Consider the following 21,388-nt stretch of genomic DNA (forward strand, 5'->3'; position numbering starts at 1 on the left):
CCATATGGAGCTGGAGGATAATATTGAAAACAGGAGGAAATACGATGAGAGCAAGAGAGCCGTCAGTCACTTCAGCATATGAAGGCATCACAGCCCAGGCATGCAACCATATATGGAAAATTCGGGGGGGGGGGGGGGGGAAGGAACCCAGGGAGTGGGAATGCAATAATCCTGTAGCTGCAACTCCAGAATAGTTAGAAGTCAGGAGGTGACGATGGCGCGTCTCTCTAATCCTAGTAGTGGTTGTGCCTGCTTCACAGACCACTGAGTATTGATCAGGAGCAAGTAAAGTGTGTGCATAAGGAAGAGTATCTGAAAGTTCGTGCCCCACAATGAAGGGGAATGGCTTGTAGGGGTGAGTGTAACAGGTGAGCTGGGGGATCAGAAAGCCATTAAGCAAAATCCACAACTGCAGGGTGAAGTCAGTTTCCTTGCCTGAGTCCCTCCCATCCCTGCCCTGGATTGCTCCTGCCAGGATCAGAGGGATACTAAAGCTCACACTGTGAATGCTTTGCTTCTGGTGGCTGTTTGCAGGAAGCAAGGGCAGCAGCTATGCATAAGTGCCACAGAGTCTCAAATCTCTCAGCTTCCAGCAAAGGACCAGAACAATTCTGTGGCTCAGAGCAGCACAAGCAACCCAGAGACGCTCCTGCAGCATTAGCCCACATGGGCTCTAATTTACCACTGAGGTGGGAGTAAAACGTACATGGAGGGCAGTGGTGGCGTTAAAGTCTGTTAAAAGGCCCTGAAACTCCTCATTGAGGTGCATCCTCAATGAGGTCCTTTGCAGTCAGACGCAGATGGAGTAGGCCAGAGACACAGACAGGCAGAAGACACTTGTATTAGGAAAAAGCTTTTATTCAGTTCAGGAGGCAGAGAATTTTCGCAGGGTGATGACGATCAGGGCCACAATCACAGACGTGCCCAGGAGAGCAGCGATTACGATGGCACTGATAGCTCCAGGACCCAGAGACCCTGCAGAGAACCCAGGGAGAGAAAAGAAAGGCTCAGAACAGCACAAAGAGCTGGAGGTCACTCCAAGCTAAAGGCATGTGGAAAACAGTATCCACAAATCCCTGGGCCCATGGAGCTCAGCAGACTGCCCAGCTCCAGGACCAGGAAGGCTGAGACAGGAATGTCCAGTGTTGTCCCCACTAATCTCTAGGCAGCCACAGGAGATAGTATTTAGTGAGGACACGCTCCACCCTTCCCCTCCACCCAGGCGGGCTGAATCTTCCACTCCTGCAATACTCAGCCCCCATTGCCCTCGGGCGCGATCCCGCATGCCTGGGAAATGCACAGTGCCGAGTACAACTATGGAAATGACTGGTGCAATCATTCTGCAGAGCTGCCCCCACACTGCGCATTCCGCCACCAGTGCTTGCACCGCAGGCCCCGGCACGTACAGACGGGGCCAGGGCTATTGGGATTTTACAGTGGTTGATTGAAGAAAGCAAGTTTCAAACATGACTGTTCCTCCACCAAACCCCAGCAAACTCCAAGGAAAAATGGGATAAAACCAAACCACCTGTACTAATCATTAACATTCATTTAAAACCACTTCCCCATTCCTCCCTCCCCCTGCAACGCCCCGAGTGACACAAGCACCCTGCAGACACTACGGCTGCTGGCTTCCATCCCCATGCCCTACAACAGCCCTTCTCCCCTCGGATGGCAGCAAGACTTCCACGGAGCAGTGGTGCTGCTGCTGGCTTCCCTTTGGAAACCTCATGAAAGCCACTGCCAGCAATCCCAGAGGCTCTGGGCCGGTGACAACCAAGTGTTGGAAGCCTTGGGGTGGGGTGAAAATGAGCAAGGGAGGAAGATAAGAGGGAAGCATATTTTAAAGTGATGCCTGGATCTGAGCATTTGCTATAGACTTGAAGGCAGTGCAGTAACCTGGGTGGGGAAGGGGCTGTGTAGCCTCAGGAGTGCATGTTCACTAGGAGATAATTGCTTGGGGCCAGATCGCACATGATGGTTGGAGCCGCAGGGAGGGTCTCTGGCATGGTCCTGCCATTTGGGAGAGTTCAGGAGACGGAGAATTTTCGCAGGGTGACAACAATCAGGGCCACAATCACAGAGGTGCCCAGGAGAGCAGTGATCACGGTGGCACCAATAACTCCAGGTCCTTGTGGTCTCTTTACATCATTACCTCCTTTGGCCCATCATGACACACAATGTATCGACATAGCTTTGTCCCAACCATCTATACAGTGAAGCCCTTTCACAGCTGGCCTGCCAGCTGCGCTTGTTTCATTCCAACAGGGGAACACGCATTGTAATTGCAGGGTGTGGGGGGGGAGGGGCTCTGGTTGAGTGGTTCTTGTTGTCTCTGCGTTTATACTGACAAAGCTTTCAGATGAGTGATGATGTGACACAGCCCAGCCACTGAACTATACCCAGGGGTGTCACAGCTGCTTAGCTGCCCATCTCTCCCAGTCAAGAAGTTCAGATGGCAGCAATGCTGTCACCTCAACACAATCACTGAATGCAATTTCCTTGTGTCACATGGCAGCAACTCAGGGAACTGTCACTATCAAGCAGGTCTCTGGTCAGATAACTGACCATCTGTCAGCACAGGTCTTTAGCACAGTGGCAAGGGCACTGCTAGCCAATTGACCCTTCCTGTGTGTCGTATTTTAAACCTCCCTCCACCTTCAAAGTTAACTCACTACAGACTTTAGAAGACAGTTGGGAAAGTGGCACTTCAGTCCTGCCATGAGAAAGAACTTTGATTATTCTTGTGGGCTAACGGGGAAACCGTCTCTGCATGGCCCCATGTTACAGCTGTGGCGTGGATAGGGTCACTCAGACAAACGAGCCCAGAATTACTTACAGAGGGAAACAACAGGGACACAGAGTGAGAGGAGACGAGAACAACGAAGAGACACAAGCAGTGGGGGAAAAGAAGTTTACAGACATGATTTGAACATAGCTAGAGCATGGAGCTGGAGTGAGACAGCGCAGCTTTCCGGAGGGAAGGAGCTGCACAGCAGAAAGCTCTTGCACCAAAAGCAGGAACACTATGGGGAGGGGCAGAGAAGGCTAATACAGGACATGCACAGGGAGTTGGGATAGGAATAAACAGAAATTCCATTAGGCTCCTATCTTGCGCTGTATCAGAGGAGCACAGTCCCAAGGAAATAACGTTCAAGGCGAAAGAGCATAGGAGGCAATGCATGCAGTTTTCACACAATTAGTTAATGATGAGGACGGACTCATTTGGATTTTCCATTACCACAGACATCGTTCTTGTTACACAGAAGACCAAAGAAGATTCAGCAAAGCACAATATAAACCCAGGGGCTTTGTAAGGGTGTGAAACATCTGAACGGCTTGGAACTCCTGGATCGGGCTAGTTTATTAGAGAGTGCAGCCTGGGGGGACAGGAAGTGCTGTGATGGGACACAATGACCCTGCAGGATTCCAGAGTCTGGTTGATTTCCTTCTCTAGGTCCTCTCACTGCTAACCCTAGTAGGTTAAATAGATTTTGGGGCAGGGAATCCATCCTTGTTTTGGGTAGTGCCTACGGGCCATTAAACATCCGGTGGTGCTGCACAGCTAAGGCAGGCTCCCTACCTGTCCTGGCTCTGCGCTGCTCCCTGGAAGCAGCCAGCAGGTCCAGCTCCTAGGCGTGGTGGTGGTGAGTTTCCACAAGCTGCCCCTGCCCCGAGCACCGGGGGGAGGGGGAGGGAGCGGTGCCTGCGGGCAAGTGCAGTGTGCCGTGCCTAGGAACTGTACCTGCTGACTGCTTCTGGGGCTGGTAAGGAGCCTGCCTTAGCCCCTGTGCCACTGACCAGGAGCCGCCCGAGGTAAACCCACACCCAACCATGAGCCCCAACTCCCTGCCCCAGCCTGTACCCCTTCCTGAACCCCAACCTCCTGCCTCAACCCCCAGACCCCTCCCACACCCCAAACCCCTCATCCCCAACCCCACCCAGAGCCTTCACCCCCTTCTGCACCTCAACCCCCTTCCCCACCCAGTGAAGTGAATGAGGGTGAGGGAGGGGGAATGTAGTGCACAGGGGTGGGCCTTGGGGAAGGGGCGGGGCTAGGGTGTTCAGTTTTGTGCAATTAGAAAGTTGGCAAGCCTAGGAGTGCCATGTATATCTATGGTGCTAAACAAGCGATAAAGAACAGAATGGCTTATACGGCCAGCATTCATTTCCCCTTTCCCTGGAGAGCACAGATAACAGGGAGTTCTCAGCAATACCTTATGGATTTTCTCCTAAACCATGGTAACATTTGCTCCAAACAGAAGGGCTCGGGTGTGCAGGTGATGGCTGTGGGCTGGACAGTTCTAACCAAGGATGGTGCAGGGTGCTGCCTGGGAGACTCCTACGTACCGTTATCATCCAGACGGTGCAGGTGGGTGGTGTCCTCAGGCTCATACTCCGAGGTGTACGGGGGGAAGCCTGTAGAGTCCGAGAAGCGGCCCGGGGTGGTGGCGGCATCAAAGGGGCCCTCTCCCGATGGCAGCTCCGGCGGCTCGTTCCACAGTGTGGGGGCAGGTCCTTGGGGATACTCTGCTGGAACAAGCATAAACCCCAATTACTCCCCAATCAACCACCGATGCCTCTATAGCACTGGGCTACTGGCAATTGTTTGCTGGGATTCCTGTCTGCAGGCACAGTCTCAACTTACAGCCTGTACTGGCCAGCCTGTCTCACCACTGCCCTCTGCTCGGAAACATGTTAGAGCCGCTCACAATTGCCAGTGTTTGCTGGGGGGCAGGCAGGAGGCGCTGAGCCTTAATCCCCACCACCATCATCTAAATGGCTCTCAGCTCTGGCCTTTCTGCAGCTAAAGAGTCCCTCCCCTATGGCATGGCTGAGGCAGTGACGCTGATGTCATATGTAAATGACCTCAGCTGAGTCATACTACATGGCAACCTAGCCTGCAGATGGACCTGGGGCCTCCAGGATCCCAGAACAGAAAAATACCCCTTCCAAATGTCTAATTAAACCACATACACAAGAGGTGCAAGAAAAGCCCCATTTAATGAGGGCACTTTCTTTGCCCCTCTCAGGGTTGCATTGTGCAGACCATCATGCTGGGGAAGGGTTGCAAGCACTTTGGAGAACAGCGTTAGAATTCAAGACAAGCATAACAAATTGGAGAATTGGTCTGAAATCCACAAGATGAAATTCAATAAAGACAATTACAAAGTATGACATTTAGAAAGGAAAAAAAATCAAATGCACAACTACCAAATGGGGAATAATTGGCTAGATCGTTGTACTGCTGACAATGATCTGGGGGTTGCAGTGGATCAGAAATTGAACAGAAGTCAGCAACGTGATTGCAGTTGCAAAAAGAGCTAATATAATTCTGGGGTGTATTAACAGGAGTACTGTCGGGACACATGGGAGGTAACTGTCCTCTTCTACTCAGCAGTGGGGAGGCCTCCGCTGGAGTTCTGTGTTCAGTTCTGAGCACCACACTTTGGGAAAGATGTTCCTGCCGAAGACGCGGCACTTCAGCAGCGGGTCCTGCTTCGGCAGTAATTCAGCGGCTGCGGGGGCCCTGCCGCGGGTCTTTGGGACACTTCGGCGACGGGTCCCAGAGCGGAAGGACCCCCCTGCCACCAAATTACCGCCGAAGCGGGGGCCCCCCGCTGCCGAAGACCCCAGGCCCCCTGAATCCTCTGAGCGGCCCTGCTGCCACCTGATGTGCCTAGACTACCTCTGAGCCCATTTTCCGATGAGCCAGACACTCTTGCTTGCTGCAAACACAGATCCAAGTCTGAACCACGTCCCGCACGAGCTGCAGGCTTAACTGAAAACAGCTTAAGAAGTGCTCCTGTCTCCAGCACTCAGATACCCAGATCCCAAAGGGGTCCAAACCCCAAATAAATCCATTTTACCCTGTATAAACTCAAATTGTTTGCCCTCTATAACACTGATAGAGAGATATGCACAGCTGTTCCCCACCACCACCCTCCAGGTATTAATACTTACTCTGGGTTAATTAATAAGTAAAAAGTGATTTCATTAAATACAGAAAGTAGGATTTAAGTGGTTCCAAGTAATAGACAGACAGAACAAAGTAAATTACCAAACGAAATAAAATAAAACACGCAAGTCTAAGCCTAATACCATAGGAAACAATGCAGGTAAATCTCACTCTCAGAGATGTTCCAATAAGTGTCTTTGACAGACTAGCCTCCTTCTAGTCTGGGCCCAGTCCTTTCCCCGGTACAGTCCTTGTTCCAGCTCAGGTGGTAGCTAGGGGATTTCTCATGACTGCAGCCCCCTTTGTTCTGTTCCACCCCCTTTTATAGCTTTGGCACAAGGCGGGAATCCCTTGTCCTCTCTGGGTTCCCACCCCTCCTTCTAAATGGAAAAGCACCAGGTTAAAGATGGATTCCAGTTCAGGTGACATGATCACATGTCACTGTAAGACTTCATTACCCTTTTCCAGCACACAGGTATACAGGAAGACTTGCAAGTAAACAGAGCCATTTACAACCAATTGTCCTGGTTAATGGGAGCCATAAAGATTCCAAGCCACCATTAATGGCCCACACTTTGCATAATTACAATAGGACCTAGAGTTATACTTCATATTTCTAGCTTCAGATTAAAAAAAAAAAAGATACATTCATTCCAGGGGTGGCTCTAGGTATTTTGCCGCCCCAAGCACGGCAGGCAGGCTGCCCTCAGCGGCTTGACTGCAGGAGGTCCCAAAGGCAGCCTGCCTGCCGCCCTCATGGCGACCAGCAGAGCGCCCCCCTGCGGCTTTCCGCCCCAGGCACGCGCTTGGCGTGCTGGTGCCTGGAGCTGCCCCTGATTCATATAAATAGGATGAACACACACAGTTGATAAGCTTTGTAATGATACCTTACAAGAGACCCTTTGAATGAAGCATATTCCAGTTACATTATATTCACACTCATTAGCATATTTTCATAACATCATATGGAGTGCAATGTCACAGGGTGAACAAAGCCTAAGCCAAAGAAGGGGCTGCCTGTCAGGGTTAAGGAGAGCCTGCTCCTATGATAGTTTCCACTAGATAATTTTCATTTCACACAGACCCTTGCAGCAACATGGGTTAGCAAGAGGGGGCTAGAGCAACCTCCTGCTGGGACACTGGCTAGAATAAAACCCTGTTTGTTCCAGGCCCTTGCGCTGATCCAGTGCTGTTGCTGCGTCCTCTCCACCAAACACAAAGCTGGGTATAAACACGAGAAACCATAAACACCAAGTCTAAGCCTACAAGGAAGTTTTCCCAATGGTGATTTTTCCTAGCAGGGAAACAAGCGCCACGTATCTCAGCAATGATCAGGACAATTGTTTGTACCGAGCGACTGATCAGCTCTGTGCTTGGATGCATTTACAACTCACTGCAACTCGGAAAATGAAAGCAAAGCACATTAGCCCAGGGCTGTTCAGCTTCTGCCCATTTTCCCCTCCCAGAAGCGATCAAGGTCTAAGTGCTGACAGGGCCTTTGCACACCTAAGTCCTCTGCCTGAACACAGTCAGCTCTGCAGAGGGAGTCAGAAGCCTCCTGCCAGCAGCAGCAGCTGTTTGGATGGGATGCATCCCCTGGAACCATGGCAGACTGGAGCATTCAGAGACTTGAACCCTCCCCAGATGGCGCCCGTTGGGGCTGCCCAGGGAGAAGAGTGAAAGAAACTGCATTCTGTTTGAGGCTGCAATTCACATCCTGTTATTTCCTTCCCCAGCAGGGTCGGCTGGGACTGAGAAGGGCTTTCCTGTTTACGTGTGGCTGGCCCAGAAGTCTGTATCAATGCTCATTTTGTTAAGGTGGGACAACTCAGAGGCCCCAGTGAGAAATGGAGACATTCCACAGGTCCCTGCTGAAACCACTGGGAATGTCGCACTGGGATGGAAAATCTAGCGGAGCAGCCAAGGCCAGGGACATCTCAACTGACACTCTGGGTATCTAGGCTGAGAAAGTTGAGGGCGTGGATCCAGAACAGCTCAGCTTCCTGGGCTGAGAAAATCTAGGCCACCCCCAGGACAACTGCTCTCTGGGGATTCAGTTAAAGAATGACAGCATCTTGCGTGCTCACTAAACACTGGCAGGTCTCATTGCAGCCCCACGTGGCATAGGGTGACCAGATGTTATGGGGAAACTGAAGGACTCTCTGCTGAATTGCCGTCGAAGACCAGGAAACAAAATATCGGGACAAATGGCATCCCGACCGTACTCTGGTCGGGACGCGGGACAAACTCCTCAAAATCGGGACAGTCCCAATTTTATCGGGACGTCTGGTCACCCTAATGTGGCAGAGTGGTGAGGGTTGGCTGTCATGTGATATGCAAGTTAAGGTACATGCACCCAGAGACTCTCTAATTAGGTGCATGCTATAAACAGTGATAAACTAAACTCTGTATTGGGCTGAGTTGAGAGATTCATTCTAGGCTTCTGCTCAGACATCTGTGTGTTTTAAGGTTCCACAAAACAGAAGCCAGCCAGAAACAGTGAGTTCTCTGGGCTGGGGCTTGGGCATGCTGGGAGCAGAGCTGGGCTGTCGAGAACAGTGGTTTTCAACCTGTGCTCCATGTAGACCCCTGGGGGTCCACAGACTATGGCTAAAATTTCCAAAGGGGTCCACACCTTAATTTGAAATTTTTTAAGGGTCTGCAAATAAAAAAAATAAAGGTTGAAAATCACTGGTCTAGAACCACATGTTCATTGGTTTGTGCATACACAGTGAAATTGAAAAAATAAAAAAATCAAATCTTCCAACTTTAAGTAGGTTGCACTTTTATGCAAATTACAGGCAATGTATGGAGGAGGGGAACCCAGTGTTATCTGTCAAAGCTACACGCGAAGCATTCACAGGCTCGGTACAAAACCAATTAACAACGCTACATAGTCTTGGTCGCTATCTACTGGCACATTGCCTGAACTGATTACACTTACACACATGCCTCATTATAGAGCAGGGGTGACAAAACTGCAGCTCACAAGCCACATGTGGCTCTTTTACTGTTAAAGTACAGCTCGCGGAGCCCCCCACGCCTCCCCATTCTCCTATCAGTCTCGGGGGGGGGAGAGGGGGAGCTCAAGGTGGTGGAGCTAGGGGCTTCTGCCCAGTGGGGAGGGGGTCTAGGAGCTTCAGTCCCACAGGAGGTGCCTGAAGATTATCACATGCAGCTTGGAGGATCAGTATGTTTGGCTACCCCTGTTATAGAGCCTGGGGTTTCAGCTACCAAGACACAAATCAAGAGGAAGGAGAAATTTAGTGATAGCGTTTAGTCAAGTCAGCAGGTAAAAGTGCAAAACAGAGTTGTGACTATTTAATTAGCCACTGGCACTACTAGCCTATTGGTTTCAGAACAGACCCATGTGTATGAAACTTTTGAGCCCCATTTCTAAACTGCTTGGTTGCATGGGGGAACTGTCCAAGTCATGACCTCACTCACTGTGTCAACACAACAAGCGCCAGTACTAACACTGGAGGCAGTACTGGCTGGCAAAGACAAGTGGCTCCAAGAGAGAGAATGATTTGATTACATGAGAACTCAAGCCAATATAGCAGTGCGTACTCCTCCTGTCTGATCAGGTGCTAAAATGTTAGCAAAGATAATGGGCTCATTGCTTGGAGCAAACACCATTCCTCAGGGCCATGCTCAGCCGTTGGGAATGTTCTGAAAGTGATTGTTTGAGAGTTTATTTTTTCTGATGCAAGATACTCTAACAGGGTAATAGAAAGGTTCTTTATATAGTCAGACCAGAACCCGGTGCTACATGTCTCGTCTCTCCTGTGGCCACTGATGGCATCTTTAACACACGGAACATTGTTGGGAACTGCATTCATTGCACTAAGGATCTTCACCGCTGCAGGACTTGCACAAAACTCAGTGCTAAATAAGTGAAGGAAGAACAGATTCTGACTCTGGTTTTAAAGCACTTTTACACCCTCTAGTGATTTTTAAGCCTTGATATAATCTGAAAGATTCTGGATTAACAGTTTGTTAATTTCCCCCTCTGATTAAATACACTTTCAGTTCACCTACAAGACCAGGACAGTGCATGTTACATGATTTTTCTGCCTTGAACTCTTGTGGTTTCACTCTAATAGAGCTTTAATTACTAAAGAAAAATACAACCTCTTTGCAGCCTGTTTTGGAGCGACACTATCAATACTTGTCAGTTTAGAGCATATACGAAAACCTACACACACAGGAACTTAAGTAGTCATGTCAGAGACACATCAAGAGTCTGACAGACCTACCCCCACTTTGAACTGCTTAACATATCATCCTTAACTGCCTACTCTGAGATAAGATGCCATAGGATTATGCAATTATCTGAGACTCCTGCACTAATCAACACAAGAAAGGAAACTAAGGCTATGTCTACACTGGCAACTGAACGACAAAACGTGTCTGTCAGAGGTGTTCAAAAAACATCCCCCCAAAAGACAAAAGCTCTGCTGACAACAAGCGCTGGTGTGAACAGCTCTTTGTCGTCAGGAGCGTTCTCCTGCTAACAACATTAACGCTGCTCATAGGGATTGGATGATTTTGTCGGCAGGAGAACTGACAAACAGCCGCTTCACTGTAGCAACACAGCCTTGCGTAGTGTAGACATAGCCTAAGTCAGAAGCAAGAGAGAACGCTGCCAAATTTATCCCTCCCGAGCAAAGTACTAACCGCGTGTGTTAAACTAGCAGTCTGCTTTCCATGACTTGCCCTCACTTTTTCCCTCCTGACTAACAACCATGTCTTCAGATGCACCCTGTTCCCACTCTTCTGAAATAAGACTGAAAAATCCAGCCCCATGTGTCTCTACACTCATTTGCCACACAGAAATGAGAAGTGGCCATTACTCAGATTCTATTCATTTTTACACTGTTACCTGCTGTTTGAGTTAACACTGGATGTTCTGGCTTTAGCCAAGGCAAGCAGGCCCTTAGCTAGCAGTATTTAAACAGCATTTTAGGTTCACTTCTTTTATAACCCCCCAAACATGCTGACTTTGTGTTGGGTTGGGTCTGAAGTCAATGAAATTGATGTTTACAATAAAGTGTATCCAGATTCCAAGAACCAAAGGAGAAAATAGGATCTCTATTAGGCTACGGCTACACTTGCACTTCAAAGCGCTGCCGCGGCAGCGCTTTGAAGCGCTAAGTGTAGTCAAAGCGCCAGCGCTGGGAGAGAGCTCTCCCAGCGCTGTCCGTACTCCATCTCCCTGTGGGGAATAACGTACAGCGCTGGGAGCCACGCTGGGGCTTGACCACACTGGCAATTTGCAGCGCTGGAGAGGGTGTGTTTTCACACCCTGCTGCAGTGCTGCAAATTTGCAAGTGTAGCCATGGCCCTAGTCTCTCTGCAGTGCACACACTCGACAGAGCCTTTTAAGTTACATGCTTTTCTAGCTATGTAGTTGACATTGTGAAGCCGCAAACTAATGATACAACTTAAGTAGTAGAGGATCTGATGTCACATGTGGAACTAAATGTGTAAAAAGGAAGTTTTGGTTGCTACTCTGCAGAAAAATACCTTAAGTCAAGTCCTCAGCTCACTATTTTAACACAAGAATGCCACCAACATTCGTGGAAGATTATTATTAGTTGCGTAGTGCTCGTATATGCTACTGCTGTACAATCCTGCATCAGGGCCCCATTGTGCCACTATGTTGCCAACCCTCCAGGATTGCCCTGGAGTCCCCAGAAATTAAAGATCAATCTTGAATTAAAGATTATGTCATGTGATGAAATCTCCAGGAATACATCCAACCAAAATTGGCAACCTTGTGTGCCAGGCATTGTACAAATCCCAAATATATTCTTTATATCTGTGAAGTAAAACAAATGCATTAAAAACTGCAAGGGATGCAAACCATTTATGAAAAAGGCTTAGAGTGGGCAGGGTATGTCTTTTTAGGCATCCAAGTATTGCATAAAAATACATCCGAACTGTACCTCTTAGTAAGCCTGTAGTCTTCTCTGGGTTCTGGCAATACGTATTAACTACTTAAGCATCAGTCTTGTGGTCTGTATTATCATTAGAAATCCCCATTAGAAACACAACCTTGCATCAAATAGTTCAGGACAGTTTATTCTCTATGGGTGAAATCCATCGATCTGCTGAGGGGCCAGCAAAATAGGGTTTAAGTGATGCACAGTCCTCTATGAAGGGGTGAATGTTACTTTATGGGAGACATTTCTCTGTTACACTCCATGTAACCCCATTGAAACCAGATAATGGGACCTGGTGCCTGAAGCCCCCAGGCATTTCATTGGGGTTGTAAGAGAATTTGGCATGATGCATACGCTTTTCCATAAAATCACCTGACAAGAACCCACACTATACTAATCCACTTCTCAAGCCACCATGTGGAAGGACTGATTGGGTTTAAATGCAGTTTATCCTCTACCAGGAAGGTGAATGTAATACAACATACTTGGGCAGTATTGGTAGGAAAGTCTAAGTATTAAGCCTTAAAATGGTATAACTATTACCTGAATAAAAAAATGTCACCTCCTTATGAATGGCCAAGTGGCCATGACTGTATTTGGTGGGGATCCAAGTCAGCCTTCACTTGGGAAGATCTCTCAGTATTGTGTGCTCTCCCTAGGCACATCATCTGCTAACCACCATCTGGGCTGCATAGTGAAAGGAAGGAACCTGGATTAGCTGAGGGTTCTGAATCATGAAGGTAGCTAAACACAGCCATGTACGTAATGACTCGTTAGCCTCATTTCCCAAAAGCCCTGGCATTTAAAGTGAGGTTACACGGAAATATGCATACTTCTCAGGGATCAATACACTTGGTCTTTAGCTAGGTGCTTCTCAGTGCATCTGACCTCGAGAATACTGGGGTAACCATACCTCTTTAGTGAGTATGGCTTATGCTCCCAAGAGCATTCAGCCCTTACCTACCCTCGCCACACCTGCATTTTACCAGGTCTGAACTTAAGGAAGCTATGCTCCCATTTAGAGTCTTCACTCTGACAGGCACTATGAAGGTTAGGAAGTATCAGTGTCCAGGTTCAGTGTGAAAGATAGGGTTGAGTATGATCAGCATGTGTGACACTACAGCCATGCCTCTCACACAGCGATCGGATGGGGTGAGGAGATGGATCCTCCAAACCACAGCCCTTGAGGATAACCAAATATAGGATCTTTCCCTAACAGAGGCACTAGGGCCCCTGCAGACATGTCTAATAAACCTCAAGATCCACAGTATCAAAAGTGGCTGACAGAGCTAACAGCATGGCTGTTTGACTTCTGTCCATTGCTGGGGGTCAGCCACCACAGAGACCAACAGACTCTCTCCCACGTGCATTGTGACTTAGTTTCTGTGCCCCATCCTCCCCCATCTGAAGGGGAGTGATAACGTACTTCCTGACAACACTAGGGTATTGTCGGGATAAATTCATTTCCTCTTGCTTTTTGTGGGGAACAGGTCGATTTGGGGAACTCCCCCACTTTTGGAAAATGCTGTTCACCACGTCCAGGTGAATGAACCACTTGTGGTTAGGAAGGATCTGCTGAGATAGTCTGCCATCTCGTTCTGAGAACCCGGGAGATAGGATGCTTCCAGGTGAATTGAGTGGGCTATGCAGCTTGACGGCTTCCTGACTTAGGGGAGAGGAGCAAGCTCCACCGTGCTTGTTTATATAAAACATTGTGGTTGTGTTGTCTGTCATCACTGCTGCACCTTTCCCTCACAAGTGGGCCCGGAAGATCTGGCTTGCCGGGGGACCGCTCTCAGCTCTTTGACACTGATGTGAAGCGAGAGCTCCTCTTGCGATCAAAGACCACAGGTCCTGAAATCTCCCAGATGAGCTCCCCACTCCAAATGCTGACACATCTGTGACCAGGGCCAGCGAGGTTTGCGGTTTAGCGAAGGGGGACCCTCACGCATACCACCAGTGGTTTGAGCCACCACTGGAGAGATCTGAGAACTGGCAGTGGGAGTGTAACCACCTTTTCCAGGCTGTCATGCCCTGGCTGATAAGTTGACACCAGCCAGGCCTGGAGAGGTCTGAGCCTCAGCCTCATGTGTTGTACCACATATGTACAAGCTGCCATATGTCCGAGGAACTTCAAGCAATTTCTCGCTGTGGTGGTGGGGTATTGCTTGAAGGTTTGTATGAGGTCTTGCATTGTCCAAAAACGAGACTCTGGCAGTAAGGCTCTGGCCTGACCCGAGTCCAACACTGCCCCAGTGAACTCTATTCTTCGAGCAGAGGATAGAGTTGATGTGTGTACATTCAGGAGACCCAGCCTGTCGAAGGTGGATCTCATCAAGTTGACGTGTTGCTCCACTTGCGCCCTGGAGCGGCCCCTGATCAGCCAGTGGTCAGGGTACAGGAAGATCTGCACCTGCCTTCTTTTCAGGAAGGGGGCTACGACTGCCATGCACTTGGTAAAATCTTGAGGGGCTGCTGACAGGCCAAAGTGGAGGACTGTAAATTGATAATAGTGGTTGTGGTTCACTACGAAGCTGAGAAAGTATCTGTGGGCTGGAACTATCGATATGTGGAAATACGTGTCCATGGAGTTCGACGGCAGCGTACCAGTCTCCCGGATCCAGAGATGGGATGATGGCAGTCAAAGAGACAGTGCAGAACCTCAACTTCTTCATGAATCTGTTGAGGCCTTGCAGGTCGAGGATGGGTTTGACACCCCCGTCCCCTTTGGCTTTGGGGGATTAGGAAATACCAGAAGTAGAATCCCTTGTCTTTTAGCTCCTGAGGAACCTCCTCCACTGCTCCCATGGCAAGGAGTGTTTGAACCTCCTGCATGAAGAGTTGCTCGTGAGAAGGGTCCCTGAAGAGTGACAGGGAAGGGGGGTGAGAGGAGCAGAATTGGAGAGAATATCCCACTTCTACAGGGCGAAGGAACCAGCGATCTGAGGTTATCTGGGACCAAGCACAGTAGAAGTGGGACAGATGATTCAGCAAACTGGGTGAAGGATCCAGCGAGGGGACTGGTACATCGTCCCCAGGTGCGCCTTCAAAGCTTAAAGCCTGATGGCGGCCTCGCTGAGCCCTGGCCTTGACTGGGGGGTGGATGGGGAGGCTTACACCTGCCATTCCTGTCCTTCCTGGAGAAGTCCTGCCTAGGCTGGGGAGGGTAGAAGTGTAGAGGGGGTTGGGTTTAAAGTGTTTCTGCTGGGTGGCAGGAGTATGCAGGCACAATGATTTCAATGCTGCCCAAGAAACCTTTAGGCTATGGAGCTTGGAGTCTGTCTGCCCCAAGAATAGTCCCATGCTGTTAAAGGACAAGTCCTGAATCATTTGTTGGACCTCTGGTTGAAGGCCCGACACCTGGGGCCATGAGCTCCTCCTCATGGCTACAGCAGAGGACATGGTTTGCGTGGCCAAGTCTGCTGCATCTAGTGAGGCCTGCAAAGGAGGTCTGTGCCACTGCCTTACCCTCCTCTAGTATGGCTGCAAACTCCACTCTGGAGTCTGACAGGACCAACTCCTTAAATTTCATCATGGAGTCCCATGATTTGAAATTGTATCTACTGAGGATTGCTTGCTGGTTAAAAATCCGAAGCGGGACACCCTCCCCCCACAGTGGGGTACACTTTCCTGCTGAAGCAATCCAGCTTCTTCAAGTCCTTGGATTTTGGAGTTGGGCCCTGCTCTCTTTCATTCACCACCACTACGACCAGCGAACCCAACTGCATATGAGTAAATAACGATTCGTACCCCTTAGAAGGGACGAAATAGTTCCTCTCCATCCCATTCACTGTAGTGGGGAATGGAGGCAGGAGTCTGCCACAAGGTTTTCGTAGTGGCTTGAAACGTTTTAATGAGTGGCAGTGCCACCCTGGATGGCCCCTCGGGTTAATATGCCCACCATAGGGTCGTAGGCTCAACCACCTCCTCAGACTGTGGCCCCATGTTATGGACTACCCTGTGCAACAGTTCCTGGTGTATTCTATTATCAATGGGGAGCTGCCCAGAGGATGAAGGCCACTGCCTCAGCTGGCGAGGATGACGACAAAGCCCTATGCGATAACGGGCCCTCCTGTCCCTCCAGCTCCCTGGACGCATACTGCTCGGTGCTGTGCTGTTTGGCACTGACAGTGGCCTTGGTGCCGGTGGTGGAGCTGGGACCCAGACAGGGTCTGTGCCTTGGACTGAAGCCATCTCAGTGCCTCAAGGCAGGAGACAGTCCCGAGGTGCTAAACAGATGTGTCCTTCTGAAATTATGGACTGGGAGCCCCTGGAGTAAGTGTCCTGGCCTGGAGGGATGCCCACTGGGTCCGTCCAGAAAGGCCATTGTGCTGGCCCTTGCTACTGTGCCTGCCACAACAAAATCTCCACCTCCTGCCTGTAGCAGCACCACTCTGATCCGTGCCAACTGTGCCTGGAATAGTAGGACTCTGCCTGAGTCCGATGACCGGGACCTTGAACGCAGAGACCACGGTGGTGCGGAGTGGGATGGTGCTGGTGAACAGTGCTGTGGAGAAGGTGAGTGGTGCCTCATCATTGCGGGCTTGCCTCTAGACTGCACCACACCTTGCTGTGCTGGAGGTTCATCTCAGCCGGCGGGGTCACCCATTGGCATGGGTTTGTGGAAGGTCCTGCACAGCTTAAAGCCTTGAGACTGAGGTATGCCCCAAACCCCAAGAGGGGAGGAAATTGGGCTGGGGGAAAAGCCCCCCATTTCTATCTAACTAAGTAACTTACTAAGACTAACACTAATTAATGAACTATTTACAGGATAATCAAAAGTCCGATCACTAGGAGCAACGCTTGCAGAGGTAAGTGAGAGACGTGGCTCCAACAATCATCACTGGTGGTAAGAAGGAACTGAAGAGCTGGGGGGTTGGCAGGAACCTATATTCACTGCCACGAAGGCACAACTCCAGGGGCTCCACAGCCGACCTGACAGGAACCACTAGGAGAAAAACCTTCTGACTGCATGCAGCATGCGCACACCTACACCTCTACCCCGATACAACGTGGTCCTCAGGAGCCAAAAAATCTCACTGTGTTATAGGTGAGGCCGTGTTATATCAGGGTAGGGAGAGGAACTGCTCCTCACCCCAGCTCACCTTCACTCTGTCTCCGCCTCCTCCGTGAGCACGCCGCCACTGCTCCGCTTCTCCTTCCCTCCCTCCTTTCCAGGCTTGCTGCACCAATCAGCTGTTTGGCCCAGCAAGCCGGGGAGGGAGGAGAAGCGGAGCTGCGGCACGCTCGTGGGAAGAGACAGAGCGGAGGTGAGCTGGGGCAGGGGGGACCACAGAAAGTAACGGGCGGGCACAGAGGAACTGCTTGCGGTAACACGAATTCGGATATAACGAGGTAAAGCAGCCCCGCCCCCGGAGCGCTGCTTTACCGCGTTATATCGGACCGCATTATATGGGGGTAGAGGTGTACTTGGAATCGACATGAGCAAGCACCTGAAGAACAGTTGGCTAGGTCTTTGGGTTGGAGGTTGCCTTCTTGTTTAGCATGAAATATTGACCACTACAGGAAATCAAGTCAGACTAGATGAGCAAGTGGACTGATCCCAGATCGCCAATCCTTTGACCCTTCATGTGTGCAACGAGCTCTATGCAGGTGTTGGAAACCCTCAGAAACAATCCGATTCTTTACTCGGTCTTGCTAATCTCCTAATTTGCAATTAATGGAGGTTTATGCTCCATAAGCGTTTTCAAGGCAATGCTTTAACAAAATGATATATATATATAGCACCAGAGGACAAGTCATCGAGGACATTTGGGCCAGCAGGATTTACAACATCTGCACCCTGGTCTGAGGCTGGCTTCATTTTGCACACTTTGGAGGGCTTTGCTATGGGAAGTGAGATGCCTTAACACAGAAGGGCAGGGGCTGGGTAAACTCTGAGGCCAGCAGTGGGCTGTCCGGCCCCAGGTAGCCACAGTGGGCGTGTGGCCAGCGTAGAGATGAAAAGAGCCCTTCATAGGAAGCACAAAGGGCAGTCTGTGATGCTGGGAGCTCAAGTGTGGAGCAGCACAGAGTGCAGTGGTTAGGCTGAATGTTAAATAAACTGGTTTACAAAAAGGCAGGGGCTGTGTGCATGCATACGCAGACCAGAGGACTGTCTGTACCCCTTCACCTCTGTCGGGGCTAGGCAGGAAACTTCCCTTTTATGATAGAACAAAATACAGAAAAAGTTCCACCATGCATTAAAAGACCTGATTTAGGGGGAGAGAACCCTTCACGCATAGTGCTGCAGAATAAATATTTTACGCTTTTCGTATCTTTAATGCAAACTGGTTCCCTGATGCTCCAGTTTTAGATACCAAAAGAACTAACCCATCAGGGGGCTCAAAGCTGCAAAAGAAAATGCATTTGAGAGAAAGTAAGGACGCACTGCTACAAGAAGATACATTCTACCAACACAACGCACGCTGTGGCAGTACAGGCACCATTCGATGAATCGTCCATTCTCTAGTCAGCTAGGAGGAAGCAAATGGGGTATTTCATGCAAAGTATACTATGAAGATGAAAGTAACATAATAGTAGGTGATGGTCAGGTAAGTGAAAGCCCTATTATGGTTGGGTTAGTACAACATGCTCCTTATCCCAGATCTACTGGTATTCCCATGGGAGTTTCTGCATGGTAGGTCCGAGTTCCTGTATATATTGTATGGACTTAGCGACATTGCTTTCTTGTGTCCATGTGAGGTTCTAGCTCAGTGAGAATGCAGTTTAAGGCACCACTGAAAAATAACATGCACTTGCTTGGCAGGGTAGATTCTAACAAGCTTAACTATTCTTTGGGGGAAGAGATCAGCCCCTGTTGTAATTTAATTACCAACTGGAACTTAGGATTCAAAAGGTTAGTATGCTATGTATATAAATCATCTTTATCAGAACACTCGGGGTTGCAGTCATAATTTAGATGCTGTATTTCTTAGTTATTTAAAAAGAGTTCCTAGCAGCCAAGATCTTTTCATGAAATAAATATCAGATACATTTATTCTTCACTTGCCTCTATAGACATTGTGGTTTGATATTCTACTGGATTAAAGTTCTTGTGTGAAATTCCCCAAACACAAAAAGTTAGATCTACTGTACAGCAATTTGCCAGGCAGATGGTCATAACAATCCTTCTATGCAAAATGCCAAAATGAATTGTGCAGAAACAAATTTGCAGTGTACATCGCAAGCCAGTGTAGCTCCAAGGCCTCCAATGTTTGGAATACAAGATAAATGCTTAGCAGTGTGTTTAATCAGACAGTTGCCTCTTACCTTGCTCCGAACCATCCACTTTGATGTTCCAACACAGTCTCATCTACACTTAGAGAGGGAGGTCTATTAGGAGAAGCAGTTCCGTAACATGGTCGCAATACACTGAGGCCAGCCCATGTGGAGGGGACTGTGGGCATAACATTGTTTCTTTGTTCATAAAAATCATTCAAGACTAGACAATCTTTAGAACAATTCTTAAATTGGTGGAACAGGGCTATTACCTTAGTATGCACTGGCCAGTGTAACTGCACTGAAACCATGTGAGATGGCCATTGAAAACTTGCTTGCAACAGTCCCATTCAAGATGGGGCCTTAGAGAGCAAGCACAAGTCCTGCTGATTATTCTCCTCCCTCCGTACCCTTTTTGCTTTGTTTTTGGGCCTCACCAAGCTTTACTGAACCTCAGTCACAGTTCAGTACATTCCCACCCCAGTTCTTAAGACTATATACAGTTTGAAGGAAAAACTCAAGTAACATAAACCCACCTATTTAGCTTGTCCTTTTAAAAATTCCTCTACTATTTGCATCCCAAACATTGCAACATTGTACCTGTGCATGGGAGACAGAAAATGAATAACCAGAAACTGGTTCATCTATTATCATTGTCCAAGCTGTGTGAAAGTAGTAACCCAATGAAAGGAACTGAAGCATGATTTTAACTTAATTCTGCTAAGATTCAGAGCATACAACTCTTCCTCTCAGCTACAGAGATAACTGCTCATTGCAATCCAAACTGTCAGTAATTCTTATTTTGAGACAAGGCCTGTAGTCGTTTTAAAGAGATATGACAGAATTCACTGTCTCAAGCTGCAGATCAAACCCTTCCCCTGTACTAGCTACTTGAATTCCAAAGATGACTTACTGAACTATGGGGCGGGGGGCGGTACTTTCTCTCTAGTTACTTGTGAAAATCTTTTGGGAAGAGTGAAGAGATGTGGGGAAAGGGAGAGGAGGTGGTTAATAAGCAACAGATTCCCTGTGCTTTGGAACTGTAAATCCAAACAAAGATGCTTACCTGTTAGAACAGCAGGGACCACAACTCCAGAGAGCATCAGCAGGACCAGGCAAAGAACGCTGTGATGGGGCATTTCTTCCTCCAGGAAGAGAGTGTCAGAAGGAATTCTTAAAAACTCTTCAAAGTAGAAAAGGCTTGGAAATTTCACTAGTATAATGAAACTTTGTCCAGTCAGATCACAAATCCCTTCATATGGGTACGCAGACACACATAGACTGCAAACACTCTGCAGAGACTCACGGACACTGATTTCCAGGCAGACCTCCCTCCTGAAGTCAGGAACAGCTCCACCCTCTAAACTTTGTGCCTAAAAATTCCTCCCCCAGAGCATGCACAGCTGGACCGTTGGAAATCAGTTACCCCGCCCAATCTGGTGACTGCACTCTAGTGGTTGTTGGCTGAGCGCCCCCCAGGATTCGGGACTATGTTTGAAATGCTTACCTTTGAGGAGTCCATCCCATGTCACACTGGAAATGAGAATACAACACGACTCATTACAGAAGCCACACCAAAAACAGGCATATGGTTCGATGGTTTACCCTCCTGTGTGTGGGGCAGTTTTATTAAGGCTGGCATCAAACAAGAGCCTCCAACTTTAGGGTTAAACATGCTCTGAAATCGAGCCAGAGCAATTTCTTGGCATCTTTTTTTTCTGAACATAAAACTATAAAAGGTAGATTTACAATGAAGACCACACATAGTGCCCACTCCCCACTCCAGGGTCACCATTGTCTACCAAGAAGCATCTTCTAAATCACAGACATGCATCAGATTTAACCAGAACATAGGCATTTTCCTGCCCCCCCTCTCTTCTCAAGCATGTTTGATGGAAAGAGGATCAAAGAGCAGAGAAAAAAAATGCACATTTTTGATCTAGGCTGACTCAAGCACCTCAATGATAAGAGGCATAGGAAAGAATGAATCTAATATAAAAGGAGAGCATTCCAGTTTACTGGGGATGGAACAGTTTCATCATGTGTTCTCTCAGTGGGTCCAGAATTTAAACTGGTATGAAGATTGAACATCTAAACTGCAAGGAAGTGAGTAATTTCTGTTCAGAGAAGCACTGTAGTTCAGAAAGCCCTCCATACACAATATGAGTGTTTAAACATCACAGTACCCAGTTCTCTGTGCTCTGAAGATGTAGTGAATTAGGTAGGTTTTTTGGTCTTAGATTTCAGATTCAAACATTTT

At 48.6% G+C, this 21,388-nt stretch overlaps 1 protein-coding gene across 2 annotated transcripts; it reads right to left on the reverse strand.

The window, feature by feature from the left end:
* Positions 1-853: 853 nt before the first annotated feature.
* Positions 854-20,424, reverse strand: SNORC (secondary ossification center associated regulator of chondrocyte maturation). 2 transcript variants are annotated; one of them, XM_039489609.1, is made up of 3 exons: positions 20,195-20,424; positions 4,351-4,530; positions 854-975 (listed from the first exon to the last, which is right to left on the reverse strand). In XM_039489609.1, the coding sequence occupies exons 1-3, from the start codon at positions 20,265-20,267 to the stop codon at positions 866-868; spliced, it is 363 nt and encodes a 120-aa protein (XP_039345543.1). In that variant the 5' UTR covers positions 20,268-20,424; the 3' UTR covers positions 854-865. The 2 variants fall into 2 exon arrangements, with proteins under 2 accessions (XP_039345543.1, XP_039345542.1); XM_039489608.1 differs by having other exon boundaries at positions 4,351-4,533.
* Between the last annotated feature and the right edge of the window lie 964 nt (positions 20,425-21,388).

Source organism: Mauremys reevesii, linkage group 9 (genome assembly GCF_016161935.1).
Source record: "Mauremys reevesii isolate NIE-2019 linkage group 9, ASM1616193v1, whole genome shotgun sequence".
Lineage (NCBI taxonomy): Eukaryota > Metazoa > Chordata > Testudines > Geoemydidae > Mauremys > Mauremys reevesii.

Excerpts from the sequence above, each read along its gene's own strand:
- SNORC (XM_039489608.1), bottom strand. The coding sequence starts at position 20,267 with ATGCCCCATCACAGCGTTCTTTGCCTGGTCCTGCTGATGCTCTCTGGA. Across the intron at positions 4,534-20,194 it reads GGTCCCTGCTGTTCTAACAG|CAGAGTATCCCCAAGGACCT; the intron begins GTAAGCATCTTT and ends TGCTTGTTCCAG. Across the intron at positions 976-4,350 it reads GCACCGTCTGGATGATAACG|GGTCTCTGGGTCCTGGAGCT; the intron begins GTACGTAGGAGT and ends GGTTCTCTGCAG.